At 40.9% G+C, this 18,113-nt stretch overlaps 2 protein-coding genes across 5 annotated transcripts in view; one reads left to right on the top strand and one right to left on the bottom strand.

Annotated features, from left to right (window-relative positions):
• The window catches only part of LOC101483340 (phosphatidate phosphatase LPIN2), an 18,603-nt gene extending 13,063 nt beyond the window's left edge, over positions 1-5,540 (top strand). For all 4 annotated transcript variants that reach the window (XM_076888209.1, XM_076888208.1, XM_076888210.1 and 1 more), the window contains exons 13-20: positions 98-177; positions 693-849; positions 1,416-1,564; positions 2,534-2,620; positions 2,706-2,858; positions 3,345-3,459; positions 3,585-3,688; positions 3,790-5,540. In XM_076888209.1, coding sequence (XP_076744324.1) covers positions 98-177; positions 693-849; positions 1,416-1,564; positions 2,534-2,620; positions 2,706-2,858; positions 3,345-3,459; positions 3,585-3,688; positions 3,790-3,934 — 990 coding nt within the window. In that variant the 3' untranslated portion in view covers positions 3,935-5,540. The remainder of the gene's footprint in view (positions 1-97; positions 178-692; positions 850-1,415; positions 1,565-2,533; positions 2,621-2,705; positions 2,859-3,344; positions 3,460-3,584; positions 3,689-3,789) is intronic.
• On the bottom strand, positions 5,255-18,113 carry emilin2b (elastin microfibril interfacer 2b). Its single transcript, XM_004546881.6, has 9 exons — positions 17,835-18,113; positions 17,556-17,681; positions 16,768-16,949; positions 14,924-16,639; positions 7,590-7,799; positions 7,459-7,512; positions 7,328-7,378; positions 7,131-7,247; positions 5,255-6,235 (listed from the first exon to the last, which is right to left on the bottom strand). Exons 1-9 carry the CDS (start codon positions 17,957-17,959, stop codon positions 5,904-5,906), a joined length of 2,913 nt encoding a protein of 970 aa, XP_004546938.2. The 5' UTR covers positions 17,960-18,113; the 3' UTR covers positions 5,255-5,903.

Raw genomic sequence — 18,113 nt, 5'->3', positions numbered from 1 at the left:
CATTGTTTTTTTTGTTTTTTTTTATTTCTATACCTACAATAAGATAAATTTAACAACATTTCTTCCTTTTTTTTTTTTTTTTTTTTTTTTTTTTAAGTTATCATCAGAGACCAAGTTAGAGAGACAGGAGTCTCTGACCACAGAGAGCCCTTCCCTCCACCAGGCCCCAGAAACACAGTGAGTCAGCAACAAAGCTCTGGCTTCCTCACAACACTACAGTCACACATCAGGACGAGCAGTGTTGGGTAAACATGTCCCACAGAGGGTGGATTAGCATGTTAGTCAGCATGCAGTGCTGTCATTACATAACTCTAAATCAGTACGAGTCCAGGAACCAAACAAAAAACAGTTTAAACATTAGTTTGAACTAGCAGATTCTATCTTTAACTATTGTAGAAATCATTGAAAGTGCTTTCAGTTTCAGTGTAAACTGTGTCAAGGGCAAATGAATACTTTAAGTAAATGAATTAGCAGGTCTGCTGCCCTCTTTTGACTATAAATGATGCTGCAAGGTGGAGTTTCGTTCCCTGAAAGATATTTGATATAGCATAAATATGTCACTGAATTGTCCTGCTATTGTGCCTATTTTGACGTTGCTTCACAATGACTTAACTCTTTTCTGGGCCAAGGCCCATTTTCTCTACTCTTGACACCATTTGCTGGTCTTCTTCAGGCTGTACTCTCCTCTACAGGCAGAAAGCTTCAGAGTGGTCCAGCGATGATGAGACTAAAGAGCTGAATGCTGCGGCTCCTGCTTTAACACCTACTGAGCGCGCGCAGACGGAAAATCAAGCACCACAACCGTGTCACTCTTACAAGAAATCCCTCCGCCTTTCGTCCGATCAGATAGTAAGACCTCGCACCGCTGAGTGATTAACTGGGAAAAACTACAAGCAGACTCATTTGAGTCGTTTAATTTCTGTTTCTGTGAAGTGCAGAGAAAAGCCCTAGATTAGATATTTTATTTATTTTGTTTACAAAACATCCCATCATTGACTCAATGCAGCTTTGAGCTACAGAACAGAGTTTTCTATGTTTATGCAAACTGTAGTAAAATCTTATCAAGATGATTTGTAAAATGTTAGAACACAAGCACAGGCATTCATGCAGAAAGTGACAGAGATAGCACACACATATATAAACATGCTGATAAGTGAGAATGTGAACAATAAGGGGGGGGGAGCCTTAAATTACATTTAAGTTTATGGTCTCTATTAGGTAAATGAAATGCTAAGATTTAGTGGCCACAATAGCAGGATGTTAAATGAACAAATGTATTATATCCAGCATTCTTATCAAGCTCAGTTACTCATGTAGTGGAAGGTATCTTATATTGCAAGTAATACTTCACTTTCACACTTTTTGGTGTAGTATTTGTGTTTAAAAGAAAACTTTAATCACTGTGTCTCTTACAGGCCAGCCTGAAGTTAAGAGAGGGGCCAAATGATATGACCTTTAGCATAACCACTCAGTACCAGGGAACGTGTCGCTGTGCAGGGACCATCTACCTGTGGAACTGGGACGACAAGGTCATCATTTCTGACATCGATGGGACCATCACCAAGTATGGGGAATAAGTATACTGAAATAAATACTTTGTATTGTCTTTATTTCATGAGATTTCAGAGTGTTTTGAGTCTTATATGCTTTACGGCATATAGTAGAGTGCACAGGGCAAAATATTTATCAGCAACGGCATGCTAAGAGGGTACTAATTTGCCTTTCTGCACAGTCAGAACTGCAGTTTCTCTGCTCAGACTTTAGAGGTCAATAGACAAGCCTGTGGAGTTCATATTGCTAAGCACAAACCTTGTCACTTGGACCAGTAAAAGACATGGAGGCAAGAGTTCTGTTTATTTGGTGCTATAGATGCATAAATGCTAAAAACAGGCCATTTTAGCCCATTATGAGGTGGTTGCTATGCATCAGGATGACACCATTATATATGATATAGATGAGAACCTCCAGGGGCCAAAGATGTACCTGTGTGCCAAGTTTGGAGGAGTTTGTGGACAAACAAACAGATTTTGTGTATCATTGTAGTATTTAAACACTTTCCTAACATGCTTGTCTCAATCTCTAGTTTAATATCTAAATAAAGAAGTTCATTTAGTGCCAGTTAGTGTAAAATAGATGATAAAATTGTGTTTTCTTTACCTATTTAATTTGTTGTTGATCAATCGCTACTCTCTCAGGGTGCAGTGTCATCAGGCTCACTACACTTTTGTGACTTGTGGTCTTTTAAATACAGTCTGAAGTAATAAGCACTATTTTAACCAATTTTAAAGGTGAATATGCTCTCTGAGCTTTAATGTCTCATTTTAATTAATCACAGATGTTTTACTTGTATTGGCATTTAAATTTTTTATACTTGAGTGTACAGGTTGGAGTGTTATGATGGTAAACTTCTCTAATTTGTTTTGTTTGATAATACGCAGCATCCAGTCATCAAATATGGATCTGCAGTATCTATTCCACTCATCATTTTTATGCTCAGCTCTGTTATAGTATTTTACATCTACTTTCCCCACAGATCAGATGTGTTTGGTCAGATTCTACCTCAGCTTGGTAAAGACTGGACCCACCAGGGAATTGCTAAGCTTTACCACTCAGTGCATGAGTAAGAAACAGTAACAGTTTCCATGACTACACTCTGTTAGGCCACAAAGACGTCAACAAGTAACATGAACATCTTTCCACTGCAGGAATGGCTACAAGTTCCTGTACTGCTCGGCTCGAGCCATCGGCATGGCTGACATGACTCGAGGGTATTTGCACTGGGTGAACGACAGAGGGACTCTGCTGCCTCAGGGACCCCTCCTCCTCTCCCCAAGCAGCCTCTTCTCAGCCTTCCACAGGTAAGAAAATAATAACCTTCCTTGTCTTATGTACTGCTTGTTCCAGTCAACAGCGCTATTTGAATAGCTGAGAATGAATACATGATTTAAGATGCACAAATAAATGTTTGTGCTTCCCAAGAGAATAACAGTGACTATAAAACAGAGTTATAGAGGAAGCCTTTTATCACAATGCAAATTACAATCATTTTGCTTTTTCTTTTCCTTTAATGAAATGTTATTTTAGCTCCAGTCACACGTTCTCACACTGTGGAGCAGCTGATGACCAGAAACTTGAAAAAACAAAACCTGCAAATATTATCTTTAGCCTGCATCATTAAAATGAAAAGTTTAACTCCTGTCGGTGTCGTGCATTGTGGCTGCTCATTAGATGATTCAGTCATTCAGTGAGTTTGAAAGTCATGAAAAATGAGCTCAGTTAAAAGAAGGACACTCCAGCAGCAGAAGGACTGAGGTTGATTCTTTAATTCTTTCTTTTCTTGTTAGAGAAATCATTGAAAAGAAGCCTGAGAAGTTCAAAATCGAATGCCTCACAGACATCAAGAACTTGTTCTTCCCAAACACACACCCCTTCTATGCTGCCTTTGGAAACAGAGAAAGCGTGAGTTTCTCAATTTTGTCCCTGTGCTGTTAGTACTTTTGAGGTTTTTCTCTTTGAGATCTGACTGAATTCTTATGATAAATGAATGAAATTATACTTTTTCTCATTTTGCTTTTGTATACAAGGATGTGTTTGCCTATAAGAAAGTGGGCGTTCCTGCGTGCCGAATATTCACAGTGAATCCCAAGGGGGAGCTGATCCTCGAACAAGCCAAAGGCAATAAAACATCGTAAGTAGGCGACCCATCCCTGGAGTCAGTTTGTGTCTGCCAGCTGTTTCTCTCAGACAGACGGTCATTGTTTTCACTGCTGCTGTCTTGTTTTTTGGCAGATACAGCCGGTTGAGTGAGCTGGTGGAACATGTTTTCCCTCTGCGGAGTACACAACACAACGCAACCTTCAGCTGCCCAGAGTTCAGCTCCTTCTCTTACTGGAGAGAGCCCATCGCTGAGGTGTGCCTCGAGGAGCTGCTTTAACTTGGACTACCAGACCCCCGAACACTTTAACTCTGGTTATTTTGTTGACTCTGCAAAGGCTTAATGCCAGTTACGTTCACATGTCCGAGAGCTTTGTAGACCACTAAGACAGTTTGGAGTATTGATTCACTCCATATTGCAAATATATTTCCTTCATGCGCCTCGTTATTTAAACTTCACAGAAAAAAAACTTTATCTGAAGGCTTTTGCAAAGTTTTCCTTACAGGAGCAGAAGTTTCTTAAGGACTTTTATAGACAGTGGAGCTATAACAGTTGGTGTGATCAGGTTGTGCGACATACGAAGCGTGATCACAAAGTCCTGTGACTTCATGCAGTTTTAAAAAAACTGCACCTTATCTAAATTTGGACAATTTCCCATTCAAGGTCGTCTCCTTGTGCACCTCTGGTCTACTTCCAGCACTGCTGCAGTTTTATTTCACACTTTTTTTTGACTATTTACACTTTTGTGTTTTACAAGTTTAACCAAAACTTCGGTGTTGATGGTCGTCAGTGGTGTAAGAGCTCGGTGTCTGGGTACGAGACTTTTTTTTTTTTTTTTTTCTTTTTTTTTTTTTTTTTTTTTTTTCCCCCCCCACGTTGTTATTGTATTTTGTACCTTGATTTTCTTTCCTCGGGATCAGACTGTCACTGTGGACTGAAGCACGGTTGTGTGCTGGCACGCAGCAGATTTTAGCTAAACCAACACAACCGATTCTGACCATATTGCAAGTTTTTCCTGAGAATGAAAATTTTACGTTAAAGATTTAGTATTTTTGACAAACTGGAGCACATTTAGGGCACATTGAAGGCACACAAGTACAAATGAAAAGGACAGTGTTGTGAAACCATCAGCAATGCTGGAAGTAGTTTAGCAAACCCAAGAAGACTACATATGAAGGGAAATCACAAATGTAAACTGGGTATGATTTGAATATTTTGTACGGGTGAGTCATGGAGTTATATTTGCAAATTTTAGTGGTGTATGCAGAACGGCTGCGTAAGCATCCTTTTGCTGCCTTATTTTGTTTATAACAATCTTATTTAATGTGTAGTTTTAAAAAGCTGAAGGATTTTGCATTAATATGCTAAGAAGAAAATTGTGAAATGATTTGCTTGGGGTTTAACTGTATTACTGTGATTTTAAAAAATGCTGCTACTAGAAAATCATTTTATTATTTTCACTTCATTTTTAATTTTTTACTGATGTTTTGGCAGACGTTACTGTCAGTAAAATTTGTTGCACTCTTTCTATGAAAGTAATACACTTTGTGTGAAGAGAACACAGTATTTTTTTTTAAATTTTTTTTTTTAGTTTTAAGGTAATTTTCCATTTAGAGTAAGGAAAGTTTCTGCTGCTTTGAGTTCTTTTCTGTAGATCGCTGTGATTACTTTGCGTGGATTTGTGTTGATGTAACAGCGCGAGCACAAAGAATGACCAAATTTCTGATGAATACATGATACAAAAGCAGAAATGTAATTTTTTAAGGTGTCAAAATGCAGATTTGCTGTACATAACTAATGCATAGTAGTATATTTAAAGTATGTATAGGACTGAAACAGTTAAAACATGTTGGATGATGCATTAATAAAAGAGATTTTATTTAAAGGATGATCGAGACTTATTTTATACATTTAGCATGTGTGTCTCTGTTACCTCAAAGTCGTGGGGGATGCTAAGAGTAGGGGGAAAAAAAGTAACTTAGTGGTTTACTTGATTACTCTGTGAATGTGAGGAAACTTCCACTGCTACACACTAGCATGCTCAAGCAAATATTTGAGAACTATGTTAAAATTTTACAATAAAAATGCAGTGTAAACTATATATTAATACTCATGAAGTGAAATCATCTCAGTTATTTGGAGATCAAATTATATTATAGCTATAACATCACAATGAGCTCGAGTATGTCATCAGTAATGTGCACCACACTTCACTCTAAGGTGTCGGTTGTCTCTGAAAGCAGAGGAACTACCGCTTTGATGTGCTGGGGTAGAGAAGCGCAGCGCTGAAAGATGACACGACCTCAGATGAGGCTGAGACAGCGAGCTTTCCAGCTTTTAAGACGAGTCGTACTTGGTCTCCTCGCCTCAGTGAAAGAATCAGGCTCGCTGATGTTGAACTGGTGCAGTTACAGAGTTCGTGTGAATGCAGAGCTGTGACACCAGACATGAAACCAGCAGAGTTCAGCCTCTGGATGCTGCGACTAGACACAAATAGGACTGCGTCAACCTTCTCTCCTTGCTCGGGTGTCAGCACAGCGGTCACCAGATAACGGCCATCCATCGGAGCTGTGAAGATGCCTGAGAACACATAACGATGCAGTTAGTTGAGATTCTTACCAAACACAGTGGCACAAACTGCAATATTTATGCAACTATTTAATCGATTTGGTTTACATTTTGTAAAGTTACTGAGCTCCAGAGGATTCAGACTAATAATCTTGGCTTTTCCTGTAGCAAGATTATTTTCAGCAACTTCATAAGTTAAAGTCTTTCATTAATAACACAGAGGCGTAACTTTCAGGGGGGTTAGGGGGGTTATGACCCCCCCCAATAATCAGACCTAACCAGTATAACCCCGCCAATAAAATTATGAATTGTCTTGCATAAATAGGCTGTTGATTTTCTTTACTCATTTCAGTTATTACCAGCAAAATAGTTGCATGTTTAATCATCTGGGAATTTACCCAGATTTATTCTTGACCCCCCCAATGTTCAGCACAAAGTTACGCCGATCAATGAAGAGATTCCTGCAAAATAAAATGTACCATCTTTTATCCAAATTCAAAAAGGTAGCACTTGCACTAAACTTCAGGAAAAGGGCCAAAAAGCCCAGTTTCATTTCATAATAATAACTTTTTTGACTTGCTTCTTACCTCCAAAGTGTGTTTAACACTAGAACTACATTACTTAAAAAGTTATCAAAGAGCCAACACACTTGGCTCAACACTGCTTTGCCACAAGCAGTTGCTGTGCATCACGACCACTGTATGTGCTGCAACAATAGCTAATTGAGAATTAAACTGGGAATTTTAATCTAGTCTAATTATTTAAAGTGTCTCCGGTGCAATTGGGTCATTTATAGTTTGAGCTTAAACAATTTATCAATGAAAAATTGAAATCAACAAACAAAAAAAACAACAACTGATTTATAAATGCAGAGGAAAATGTGGGGTAAGACTAAAATAACAGATACCTGTCTGAGGGTCGTAATGTCCACCATCATTGACCAGCACCTCGTTGAATCGGATGATACCGACAACTCCTTGAAACGGTGGAAGAGTCAGACCAGCTGAGAATGACACTTTCTCCCCTGAATACAGGAAAGGAAACATCACAGGCTGCCAAACATGACGATAGCAGAGGCAGGAATTTGAATAATCAAAGTCTGACCTGAAGCCATGACACGTTTCAGAGGAGGGGGTCTGAGAGACATGCTCACATCTGTTGATCAAATAAAAACAGCTTCATTCACTCTTCCTGCGCTCGGCTGTAATGCAGGACATTTAAAAAGGAACACTTACCTGAGCTCACATGAGTTCTGGTCTGGAGGATGTCGGTGGGTTTTTGTGGGGATGCTACGAAATAAAACAAAAACATAAGTTGCGCGAAACAATGTTGTGTACTGCATGTACGGTTGTGGTTGTGTCTCCACCTGGAGCTCCAGCAAAACCCTGAACAGCCATCATGATCCCATCTGTTCCTTTGGGCAACTTGGATGAAGTCATCTCTCCGGGGGGTCCCGCCTCTCCGGTTTCCATCACAGGCAGCTCCGAGAGTGAGGTATTCATGGGGCCAGCAAATACCTTGGGCCCTTTACTTGACCCCTGGGGCTGTCTTGTGTCAAACACTCTAACCGGAGCACCTGAATAGAATAGATATGGAGTGAGGGTTGGGAAAAGGCTAAAGGTCGGTGAAAAACACATGTCTGGAGGGCAGATGCTTTAAGAGACGATACACAACCAGCTGATTTGTTAAACATCATGCCTATAACTCAGTGGCACATTCTTGCAGTCATCTTTCTAATATTACATTTGATGCTACTTTATCTTAACTCATTCACTGCCATTGATGTCTATAGCCGTCAATTGCAGTGAATGAGTCAATGGGTTTAACTCATTCACTGCCAATGGCTGGCAGTGAATGAGTTAAGAAACACCTTAATTCTTCATGGCACATTTTAAGCAAGGTGCTGGTATCTTTCCTCAGATTTTGGTCCTTGTTAAACATGACAGCACTGAGCAGTTGCTGCAGATTTGCCAGCTGCACATCCATGATGTGAATTTCCTGTTTCAGGACATCCCAAATGTGCTCTGCTGGGTTGACATCTGGTGACTGTAGAGGGCATTTGTGTGCCTAGAACTCCTTGTCATGTTCAAGAAATCGCTTTGGGATTTGATGTTGTTTTATCCTCCTGAAAGCAGACATCAGAAGATGGAAACCGTGTATTCATAAAGGGATGGAGAGGTTCACCATTACACCACCATCACCAACCTGCACTGTAGCTATAAGGCAGGATGGTTCATGCTGTTTATGCAAGGTTATGACCCTAACATCTGAATGCTGCAGCAGAAATGGAGATTCATCAGATCGGAAAACACTGTTCCAGTTTTGTTGAGCCTGTGTCGACTGTAGCTTCGGCTTCCTGTTCTTATCTGACAGAAGTAGCAGCCAGAGTGGTCTTCTGCTTCTGTAGCACATCTGCTTCAAGAATCAATGTCTTGTATATTCAGAGATGCTCTTCTGCATACCTTCGTTGTAATGAGTGGTTATTTGAGTTATTATTTCCTTCCTGTCAGCTTGAAGCACTCTGGCTACTCTCCTCTGACATCAACAAGACACTTTCACCCAGAGAACTGCTGCTAAGTTTTTTCTTTTTCTGACCATTTTCTTTAAGTCTTAGAGAGCAGATCAGCAGTTTCTGAAATATTCAGACGAGCCTGTCTGGCACCTACAACCATCCCATTCAGAGACACATTCTGATGCTGGGTTTGAACTTCAGCAGGCAATCTTCATCATGCCTGCATGCCTAAAAACAATGAGTTGGTCCAGTGTGATTAGATAGTTGGATTGATCAGATAAACAGGTGTTCCTAATAAAGTGTCCAGTGAGTATAGCATGTCTGTGAACAGAAATCTGCTATAATAAGATGATTAACACCTCCTGATATAAAACCGGTTATAATTTTCAGATGGTATAATTTTTATACCATCTAATATAAAAGCTACATCTACTGCTATATGTACATGCACATAAAATACAGAAATGTGACTGATGCATAATAAGCAATCCTGCACACTGATGAAGTGGCAACTTCTGGGCCTAAAAACTAATCCAACACAAAGTGCCAAAACTGCAGTATCTACACTTGAGGCTGACTCCATAAGCAAGTCAATTGCCAAGTTTTTGGTAGGTTTAGAGAACCAATCGTTACTTAGCCTTATGTAGCAAAAGTTGGGATACTTTACGAGGGAAGAAAGTCATGATGGGTGGAATCTGTAGGCTGCAACTGCAAATCATCAGCGTAATTTTTGTAGTACCCCCTCCCAAAGCCACTGAGAACAGCAGTTTCAACTTTGGGCCAAGCAATGCTGTGGTGCTGTGCTGGTGTCAGTTTTTTTTGGAAGCAGTGCTTTTAGATTCCCATGTTAAAATGTCCAACTTTACCACAGAAGGAAATATATTTATAATCTGATACAAAAGAGAGAATGGCTTTGTTATTGCTAATTTTCTTGCTCGTGACAACTGAAGGCAGGGCGTATTTTTGTAAAACGCAACTGCTTAACTATGAGGGTAAAAGTTGCACGATTAAGGGCGTGGGTGCTCTGAGTGGCAGGCCAGTGCTGCCAGCTGTCAGCTACATGTTGTACCAACAAATCTGAGTTATTGAACTGAACCTCTCAACTATATTTCTGGTACTGGTGCTTACTGGAAGAATGCTTAAGTGTTTGAGTGCCTAATGAGAAATGTCTGCACACCTGAAAGAACAGTAGGTGATTCAGAAGAAAGCAAACTTTACAAAAACAATTAAACATGATCCTGCCCACCTGTATTCTTGACAAAGGTCGAACAGGCGAAAGCGTTGCAGTCTGATGAATGTGCCAGTTTTATCTGAAGCAAGAAGACATGCCTGCTGTTTAACTAATTGGTGTGTGTCATCTGGCTTCAGATGAAGCTGATAAAGCATAGCAATACAATTTATGCTGTGCTCTCTAATATCTCTCTCTAATATATCTCTTTTTGCCTATGGGAAGCATGTATATTGTAAATAGAGTTCACAAACCAAAGGGTGAGTACGCCAACCCTTTTTTCGATAGTTGCCAATGGTTGAGTGCAGAGATCAGGAGTTTGGATGGCAGTAAACTTTATATTGAAAGTACACGGTAAGATGCTCCTGGTTGTGCTTCCACCATATGGGTTTCACATTAAGCAACACTAAAGTGTGTTTCCAGCAGTAACGCCTGACAGTCCATAGAAATGTTAAACATTGTTTATTCAGTTTTTTGACTTCCAAGAAACCTGCAGTTGTTTTCATGATTAAAGTACGGCTACTGCTGAACCCTCATTAACAGGCTAGCAGCGAGTGATTATCTGAGAAATTAGCAGAGAAAAAAAGAAAAAAAAAAGACTAATACCCCATTATCCATCATTTACCAAAACCACACATCTTGGTGCATTCACTAACCTACAGGTGAGGTGAACCGTTGGTGTTTATCATCTAGTGATCTTTCCAGCTTCAGGCACATTACTCATTATTGTTACTCTTTGGTCTACAACATCTAAGTTGCTCTACCAAAAAGGAAAACCAGCACATAAAAGACATACCAGCAGCATACCAAGATACGGCCACATGTTCAATCGCCACACAGCTTATCCCCTCACCCCGGGGAAAAGGATCGTTCACTGCAGAAGCCAGAGAAATCTGCTTGTTAAACGCAACATGTGCAGAGAGACCAGCCCGTGGCAGTAAAACAGCACAGGGGGTGTGTGTCTGTGAGTGTGCACTGTTTCACTGGTCTGTGTTTCTTGGTCTTGTCGCTCCTCGTACAGGGCGAGGTAGATTCTCTGGAGAGTCATGTTTGATCTGAGGGACTGTAAAGCGTTTTCAGACGCAGTGTTACAAGGATAAAAGACGCGAACAAAGGATGTATGCCTGCACACGAAAATGCTTGTCCTGATGAAAGAGGTTAGCTGTAAACAAATGCAGCTTGATCTACCATCCACCACAGATTTTCATTCCTCCACCAAAGCAGCATGGGAAATCCTCCCTCTGCTGTTATTCCCTTAACCGCCTGATCCAGGCTTCAACAGCCCCTTGTGTCACAAGAACTGCCACTTTCCACATTACATACCGCATTGTAATAACTGCAATCTGGTGCATATTGACTTTATGACTCACCAAAAACACATTAAGCCCTTAAGGATATGATTTAGAAATCAATAAATCCAGCCTAAGAATTTCATGCTGAAAGTACCCAAAAAAAAGGGTTGTTGCACAACATTTCTGTCGGAAATAATGTCACACCTCCTCCACCAGAACAATGAAGCATACATGAGTAGCCACAGACAGCAGCACACAAACAGTGCGGACTGTGTTTTTCTTGGGGGCTTTTCTACAGGTCCCATCTTGTTTTTGGTTCATGGGGTTATCATATTTGACCGCTGACCAGAGTGTGTGTGCCTTATCTCTAACAGGTCATTAAACTACAAGCACCAACCACAAGCCTTGTCACAATCAGGAAAGCATGCTTTCTAATCTCAAGAGGTTTCCATAATAGAGCTGTACTTTAAGAATCTCAGCTCTCCTTGTCAAAGACATGAAAAGGATGTGTTTTAACGCAAGGGATTATGGGGAAATGGGTATGTTTAAATATGCAGACATACATGGCAATACAGTATATAAGGCAAAAACAGTGTTTGTACAATTCCAACTTTAACATTGAGCTTTAAAGGCTATGTTTGTTATTACCACCTTTAGTCTATTTGATATTGCATGGCGGTTCAAACTGTGTTTTTCTGTGTTCATTATTCCATTAATTTGGAGCAGATCCCCAACACCAAAGGCTGAAATGCAGCGCCAAACCATGACAGCGCATCCACCACGTTTTATAGTGTCTTCTTCTTTTCTGACCGCATCTGTACAAGCTAACAACCACTTGGAATCATCATTCCATAAAACCTGTTGCGACTGATTTTCAGTCCAGTTCTTTGGCATACCTCAGCTCCCGAGTTCACTTCCTTAAGAATGGAAGGATGGCTGTCAGTGGCTTCTTGACAGCCATCCTTCCACTGAGACCATTTCTGATGAGGCTTGAAGGAACAGTATTGGATCAACTTGAATTGGACGGCTAAAAAACCCAAACAAACCTATGTTTTTCTGAAAATGTTGAGGACTGGATTGAAAATGATTGAAAAAGCACCCAATGGCCATCAAAAAAACTCCAGAAAGCCTTGAGAACTATTCCTTAACAACTCTTTAAAAATTACAATCAGGTCTGGTTGATTGGAGGCAAAATAAGAAGAAATGAAGCGGAGCCCAAGACATTTGCACAGCACTGTGAATGCTGACACGTATCTACTAAATATATTCGGTTAATGAGAGAACGGAGAGGATGGGCACGTGACGCACAGATAAAATGCAGAGCTCTAAAAGGAGCAAACAACGGCTCATAACTGTGAGTTAAATCTCTCCTAAACAAAAACGTATATTTACATTCATTTTTCCTAACATCCAATGAAGCTGCATCGCTTGAGACAACATTTGTAAAGCCAGGTTCGTTAAATAATTACAATCATGCAGTGTTTATATGCGTGATTACTAGCTTGCAGTCTTCAGGGCTTTTGTAAGCTGAATTTAGCAACAATCAAGTCAAAATTATTTTAGTTAAAAACTAAACCCAAGAGTCAACTGTAATAAAAATAAGGGGAAAATTTCCAAAAGGGGAATGCAAAGTTTTTATTTGTAATCACTGTCATATAAACTTATAACTAGAGCAAACACTTACTTTGATCCTTAGTGGCTACTCAGCTTTGAAGAGATAAGAAAAAGTGCAATGGACTCCCTTGAGAAATATGGAGCTCACTGTTGAATGGACAACATCCATGTCATGGTTAGTATGCAGTGAAGAAATGACACATTACAGCTCTTTCTTTTTAAGGTTCACAACTTGTATGACATCATGGTAAACATCTTGACAGATGGCCTGTGGGACCTCAGAGGAGCTCACAGCGTTGTGTGTTTATTTCAACAGGAAATGAGCTCAACCATGTAGTTAAAAATGTGAGAACTCCATAAATGGGATTGACGAGTAAGAAGCAAAAAGAAAGTAACAGCACTGCAAAGACTGCGAGCAGCACTTAATCTGCACACGCTGATGCTCTTGGCTGCGAACGAAAGAGCAGTACCCGAGAGGGCCTTGGTAATCTGTGTGTCTCTATGACAGAGCATTTTCCATGCTCTTCAGATAAGCAGTGCGAGGCAGTACAAGGTAGCTCACAGAGCAAACACAAACTGAGAGCCAAGCACAAAGTGGCCTCTAATGTCTCTTTGAGTGGAAATCATGAACAACATTCCAACTTCCCAATGACATATTACAACACAAACCACGAGGTGGAGTGACAACATTTTCAGTCGTTAGAGACTATTTGGTGAAAAAAATTGAAAATTGGCACGCGAGAGTTGACTATAAATCAGATACAAAACCTCTGGTTTGACTTGGAGTGGACCCAGAACAAGAACTAGTGCTGCTTTATTCCAGATGAACTACATTTATATTCTGGCCAAGAATATTTTTGCTGCATCACCTCCTTGTAAACCAGTAACTTCTGGTCACAGAGGAGAAGTCCCAGCTCGTAAACGTCATGGGCGTGCTTCTAGTTCATAATTGAAACTGTCAGAGTCAGTCAAGTCCAGCTCAGTCTCATAGGTGCCATTAATGAGCAGACTCAGGCAAAAAGTATGCAACATATGCACCAATATGAAAATCTATACTCTCAAACATGTTCACAGCAACAAAGCCAAACAAACCACGCAGCACCAAATATTAAGTGAACAAGATCACCCTGATGTTCTAACTTAATGCAATAAAACCATAACACACTCAAAGATTTAAATGCACACAGGTACAGAGTTTATGGGCAAACACAGATACAAATAAATGCACACTTGGATGCACAAATAAGCCTGGTGAGTAATATTTCTTTATGCCAAAGCATTGCTCAACACAAGTGGGGTCTATTAAATGAACCATGTGTCTTCAATCAGGCCCGCCTGCTTTAACTGAGAACACGGTCAAATGAAAATCCAACTTCCCCTCACTCGCAGACTGAAACACACTCCAGTGGTACAGATTCTCTGGTATACAGTCAGTCCGGGATAAACAAATGAGTTCCAGGTTAGTAATCAAGCTAAAAGGCTGAAATTAAGTGTAGCTGTTTCATTGCCATCTCAGGCTTCGACCACTGAAGTGTCCGTGCATAATTAATAAAATCAACCCTTGTAATGTCCATACATCCTGGGGTCAAAAATGACCCCAGGACAACACATGGGTTAACCCAGAGAATCTGGATGGTTTTCCATTTAAAGCTGTGGCTCAGTCTTTTTGTGGCATGCACCATTTCAGAATAATGATTAAAAAAAGAAATTTGCCCCCACCTTCCACAATTTTCTTTCACTAATAAATAACAACTTGCACATTATTTAAAGGTCAGCATAATAGCAATGGCAAACTGTTACAAATTGAGCCTAATTTCCACATTTCAAAGCTGCTTGCTTGTTCAGTATTTCTACTTTAGGCCAAACTGGATCCAGTAATGTCCAAAAGACTGACTAATGCAAGCATGTAAAACTAGCGATAATGTGGAATCCACTGACTGGTGCAGGGTGTGTTTTTTTGCTGGAGGAATCAAATATTTAAAATAAGAAGAATTGAATCAGTCATACTTTAAGGCAATGAAAAGTGTGTTTGGATTACAGCACAGGCATCTTACCTTCATTACCAGGCTGGAGGTCTCTCTCCATATTTATAATGTGTTTTTCGAGAGTCTCACAGATTCCCCTCAGTCCTCCAATGTCTTGTGCATGAGCTCTTACTGTGCCGTTCAGCTGATTCACACAATTCCACAAACCAGTGACGTGCATGTTCAGCCCCTCTTTGATGCTCTGGAGATTCCTGGAGATAGGATCCAGCTTGCTGCATAAATTCTCCACATTAACAATACGACTGCCCATGTTGGCAATCTCCTTCTCTACATCTTGTGCCTTTTCCCTGCATTGATCGGCCTCGGCTTCCACCTCCCTGCCCAGCTCATCTAGTCGCTCTCTTAGTTTCTGGTGCTGGGCTCTGTGGAGCACCAAAAGATCCCTGGCCTCCTGTTCAGTTTCCATTTTAACCTGATCCCAGCTAGAGTTAAAGCGTTTGAGAGTCTGAGACTGCTGGTTCTCACCGCCTTTAAGGTAGCTTAATTCACCCTTTACATTCTCAATGATATTGCTGTAGTTGAGGAGTTGCCCCTCCAAAGCTGTGATGGCACTTTTCTGGACTATCAGATTAGTCTCCATAGCATCTACAGAGTTTGTGAAACTGTGGAAGTCTTGCTTGAGGTTTTCAACAACAGTTAAATGATCTGTGCACTCTTTTGAGCACTTTTGGTTCAAAAGATCGAGTCTATTCTCCAGAATCTGAACGGAGTCCTTTAGAGTGTTCATGTCTCTCTGCTGAACGTCAGGACTTTCTGGCTCACCACCAGATGGGGAGTTGGAGGTTGTTTTAATCAACAGAGCTGAGAGTCTGTCCTCCATGGAGGACAGTTCATTGTCCATAGTTTCCCTCAGGTCTTTGACAACTTCTTCCCTTTCTTTTCTCAACTTCTCCTCTACAAAGTGGCTCAGTGCAATTAAAGACTTCTCTGTGGTGTTCAAACGAATTTCAAAGTGTTCCAGCTGAGCCAGAACAGAGTCAGATACTTGCTTTTCATTCCCCGGAACAGACAGCTTGGTTTTAAGGTCTTGGATCTCATTGCGGAGGTCAGTTTCCTTTGAATCCATGAGCTCAGCCAGACTGAGGTAGTTGGCTTCCTGTCCTTCACAATGTTCCTGAACTGACAGAATTTTATAATCACAAGAGTTCTTCAAATCTGCCATTTTAATATCCATTCCCTCCATCAGCTCATCTCTCAAGGCGCTGATTTTATCGTCCAGGTAGGCCCGCAGGTCTGCATCATCTATAGAAGGAGCAGAAGAAGCCGTGGACAGAGGGGTCTGGGCATCCATTAATAGACGAATTTGTCCATCATGATGGTTGACGCGACCCAGCAGCTCATCCAAGGTATTGCGCTTGGACTCAAGATCATCTGTGACCTGGTTAATCTTGTTCATGACATCCTCCATTGGTGTTGCGCTGTGGTCAAAAGAGAAGCCTTGTACCTGAATGGTTTCGGTCCCTGCACCCTGTGCACTGGCAGGCTGTCTGACGTTATTCAGCAGTGTAGCCAGCATTTTACTGGCATCCTCCTGGAAATCCACTCTCAGGTTCGAGGACAGGTCTGTCATTCTTGCTTGCATGTCCAGAACCATCTGTGATAGTCGCTGCACTTCCTCCTCCAGGTGTTGGGAGCTTTGAGATTCTCTTTGACCATGTTGTGTTCTGTGACCTGTTTGACCTCCAAATTGCCCCTGCCCTCCCCGCGGATGGTTACTCTGGCCATCTGTTCAAGGTTTTGGAATTGGAGCAATAAAATTGAAGAGAGATGGTTAGCAAAGCATTTTAAACTGTTTCATTTTATTTTGTATATTTTAATGCAAGACTTTCTTATGTTACAGACAAGTCTTTCACCATATGGGGCTGGAAAATGTCCAGAGGCAGCAGGAGCTTGAGGCAAACGCTCTGTTTGGACTGGCTTGGTGTCCTTCAACTCCATGCAGTCATGGCCCTGGTACCTCGGGCAGCACCTCCACGCCAGCTCTGTGACAGTCTTGTAGGCAATCTTGTACGTCGGTCTAAAGTGTGTTTGATATCTGGGAACATAAGACTTTAGTATAAAGTAATATTGCAAAAATCTACTAGAAACATATTCAGACAAATAAGATTTCTTGCTATTCTTCTTCTCAGCAATACAAAGTAAACTTGTAGCTAATTAAGACTAGACAAACCCCGGTCTGCTCGTTTCATTAATCATGCAGTTGGCAGGACTCAGAAACAGCAGTTTTCATGAGTGGAACTGGTGGGAACTGTCACCCATGATTAACTACATGTCACTGGTGTATTGGTTGCTCAATAAACAGTAAAGCAAAACAAAGGGGAAGTCAGAGAAATGCCAGCCCATGTCTGCCTTTCTATGACCAGTGAAGGCTGGATGGGAAATTTTTTCTTGCTAATTCTGATATTTTGCTTACGTTTTGCTTTCTTATTGATTTTTATTTTTTTTATCAACAGTTAAAAACACCCAAAGAAACAAATAAACCCATTCATAGTATCCCCTGATTGCCTATTGTAAGACCGTAACAAAAGTATTGCTTCATATAACAAAATAAATAGACAAAAAAAAAAAAAAGAAGAAAAAACTGACAAAAGCAAAGAATTTGCCGCCCTCCACCTAATATCCAGCACTTCTGGGAACTTACATCACTTGTTGCGCACAGTTTGGCAGCTCCGGCGGACACGGTAAAACCTCCGGCTGTACGAAGCTCTCAGTGCCTCCCGCTACAGCGCAGCTCACGTTCTTGTGCACAACGTAGGCGCACCAGTTTCTGCACAAAATCACTTGTTAATCACTCCTGGTGTGCAGCAAATGCCCGCGTGCGTATGCACGAACAATTAAATGCAAAGTTACGCACAGAAAAGAAAGAGTACTTCACTGACTTGCAGTCATGAGTTCAATAACTGATGTCCAGTTTACTTACTTGTTTCTTTGTCTCGTTTCGGCGCCAGAATATGCGTTTCCCTGAAACATGCTGTACTGAAAAGGTGAGCCAGTGATGAGAGGGAAAACCATTAACAAATGGATAAGTAGGAGTCCGCGCTTCATGGCTGAGATATTTTAAATCCTGCAGTATCCCTTCAGGTTGTAATCAGTAGTGATGATCTTTGGTTTGGAGATCAGTGAAGGCACTGCGGATTGCTCCGTCTCTGTAGCGCACACATCTAAACCAGCTCCTTCCAGCGTCCTTGGATGTGACGTT

This window comes from Maylandia zebra, linkage group LG9 (assembly GCF_041146795.1).
Source record: "Maylandia zebra isolate NMK-2024a linkage group LG9, Mzebra_GT3a, whole genome shotgun sequence".
NCBI lineage: Eukaryota > Metazoa > Chordata > Actinopteri > Cichliformes > Cichlidae > Maylandia > Maylandia zebra.
This window is presented reverse-complemented; position numbering and strand designations above follow the sequence as displayed.

Excerpts from the sequence above, each read along its gene's own strand:
- emilin2b (XM_004546881.6), bottom strand. The coding sequence starts at position 17,959 with ATGAAGCGCGGACTCCTACTTATCCATTTGTTAATGGTTTTCCCTCTC. Across the intron at positions 17,682-17,834 it reads GAAACGAGACAAAGAAACAA|AAACTGGTGCGCCTACGTTG; the intron begins GTAAGTAAACTG and ends GATTTTGTGCAG. Across the intron at positions 7,800-14,923 it reads CCTCCAGCCTGGTAATGAAG|GTGCTCCGGTTAGAGTGTTT; the intron begins GTAAGATGCCTG and ends TATTCTATTCAG.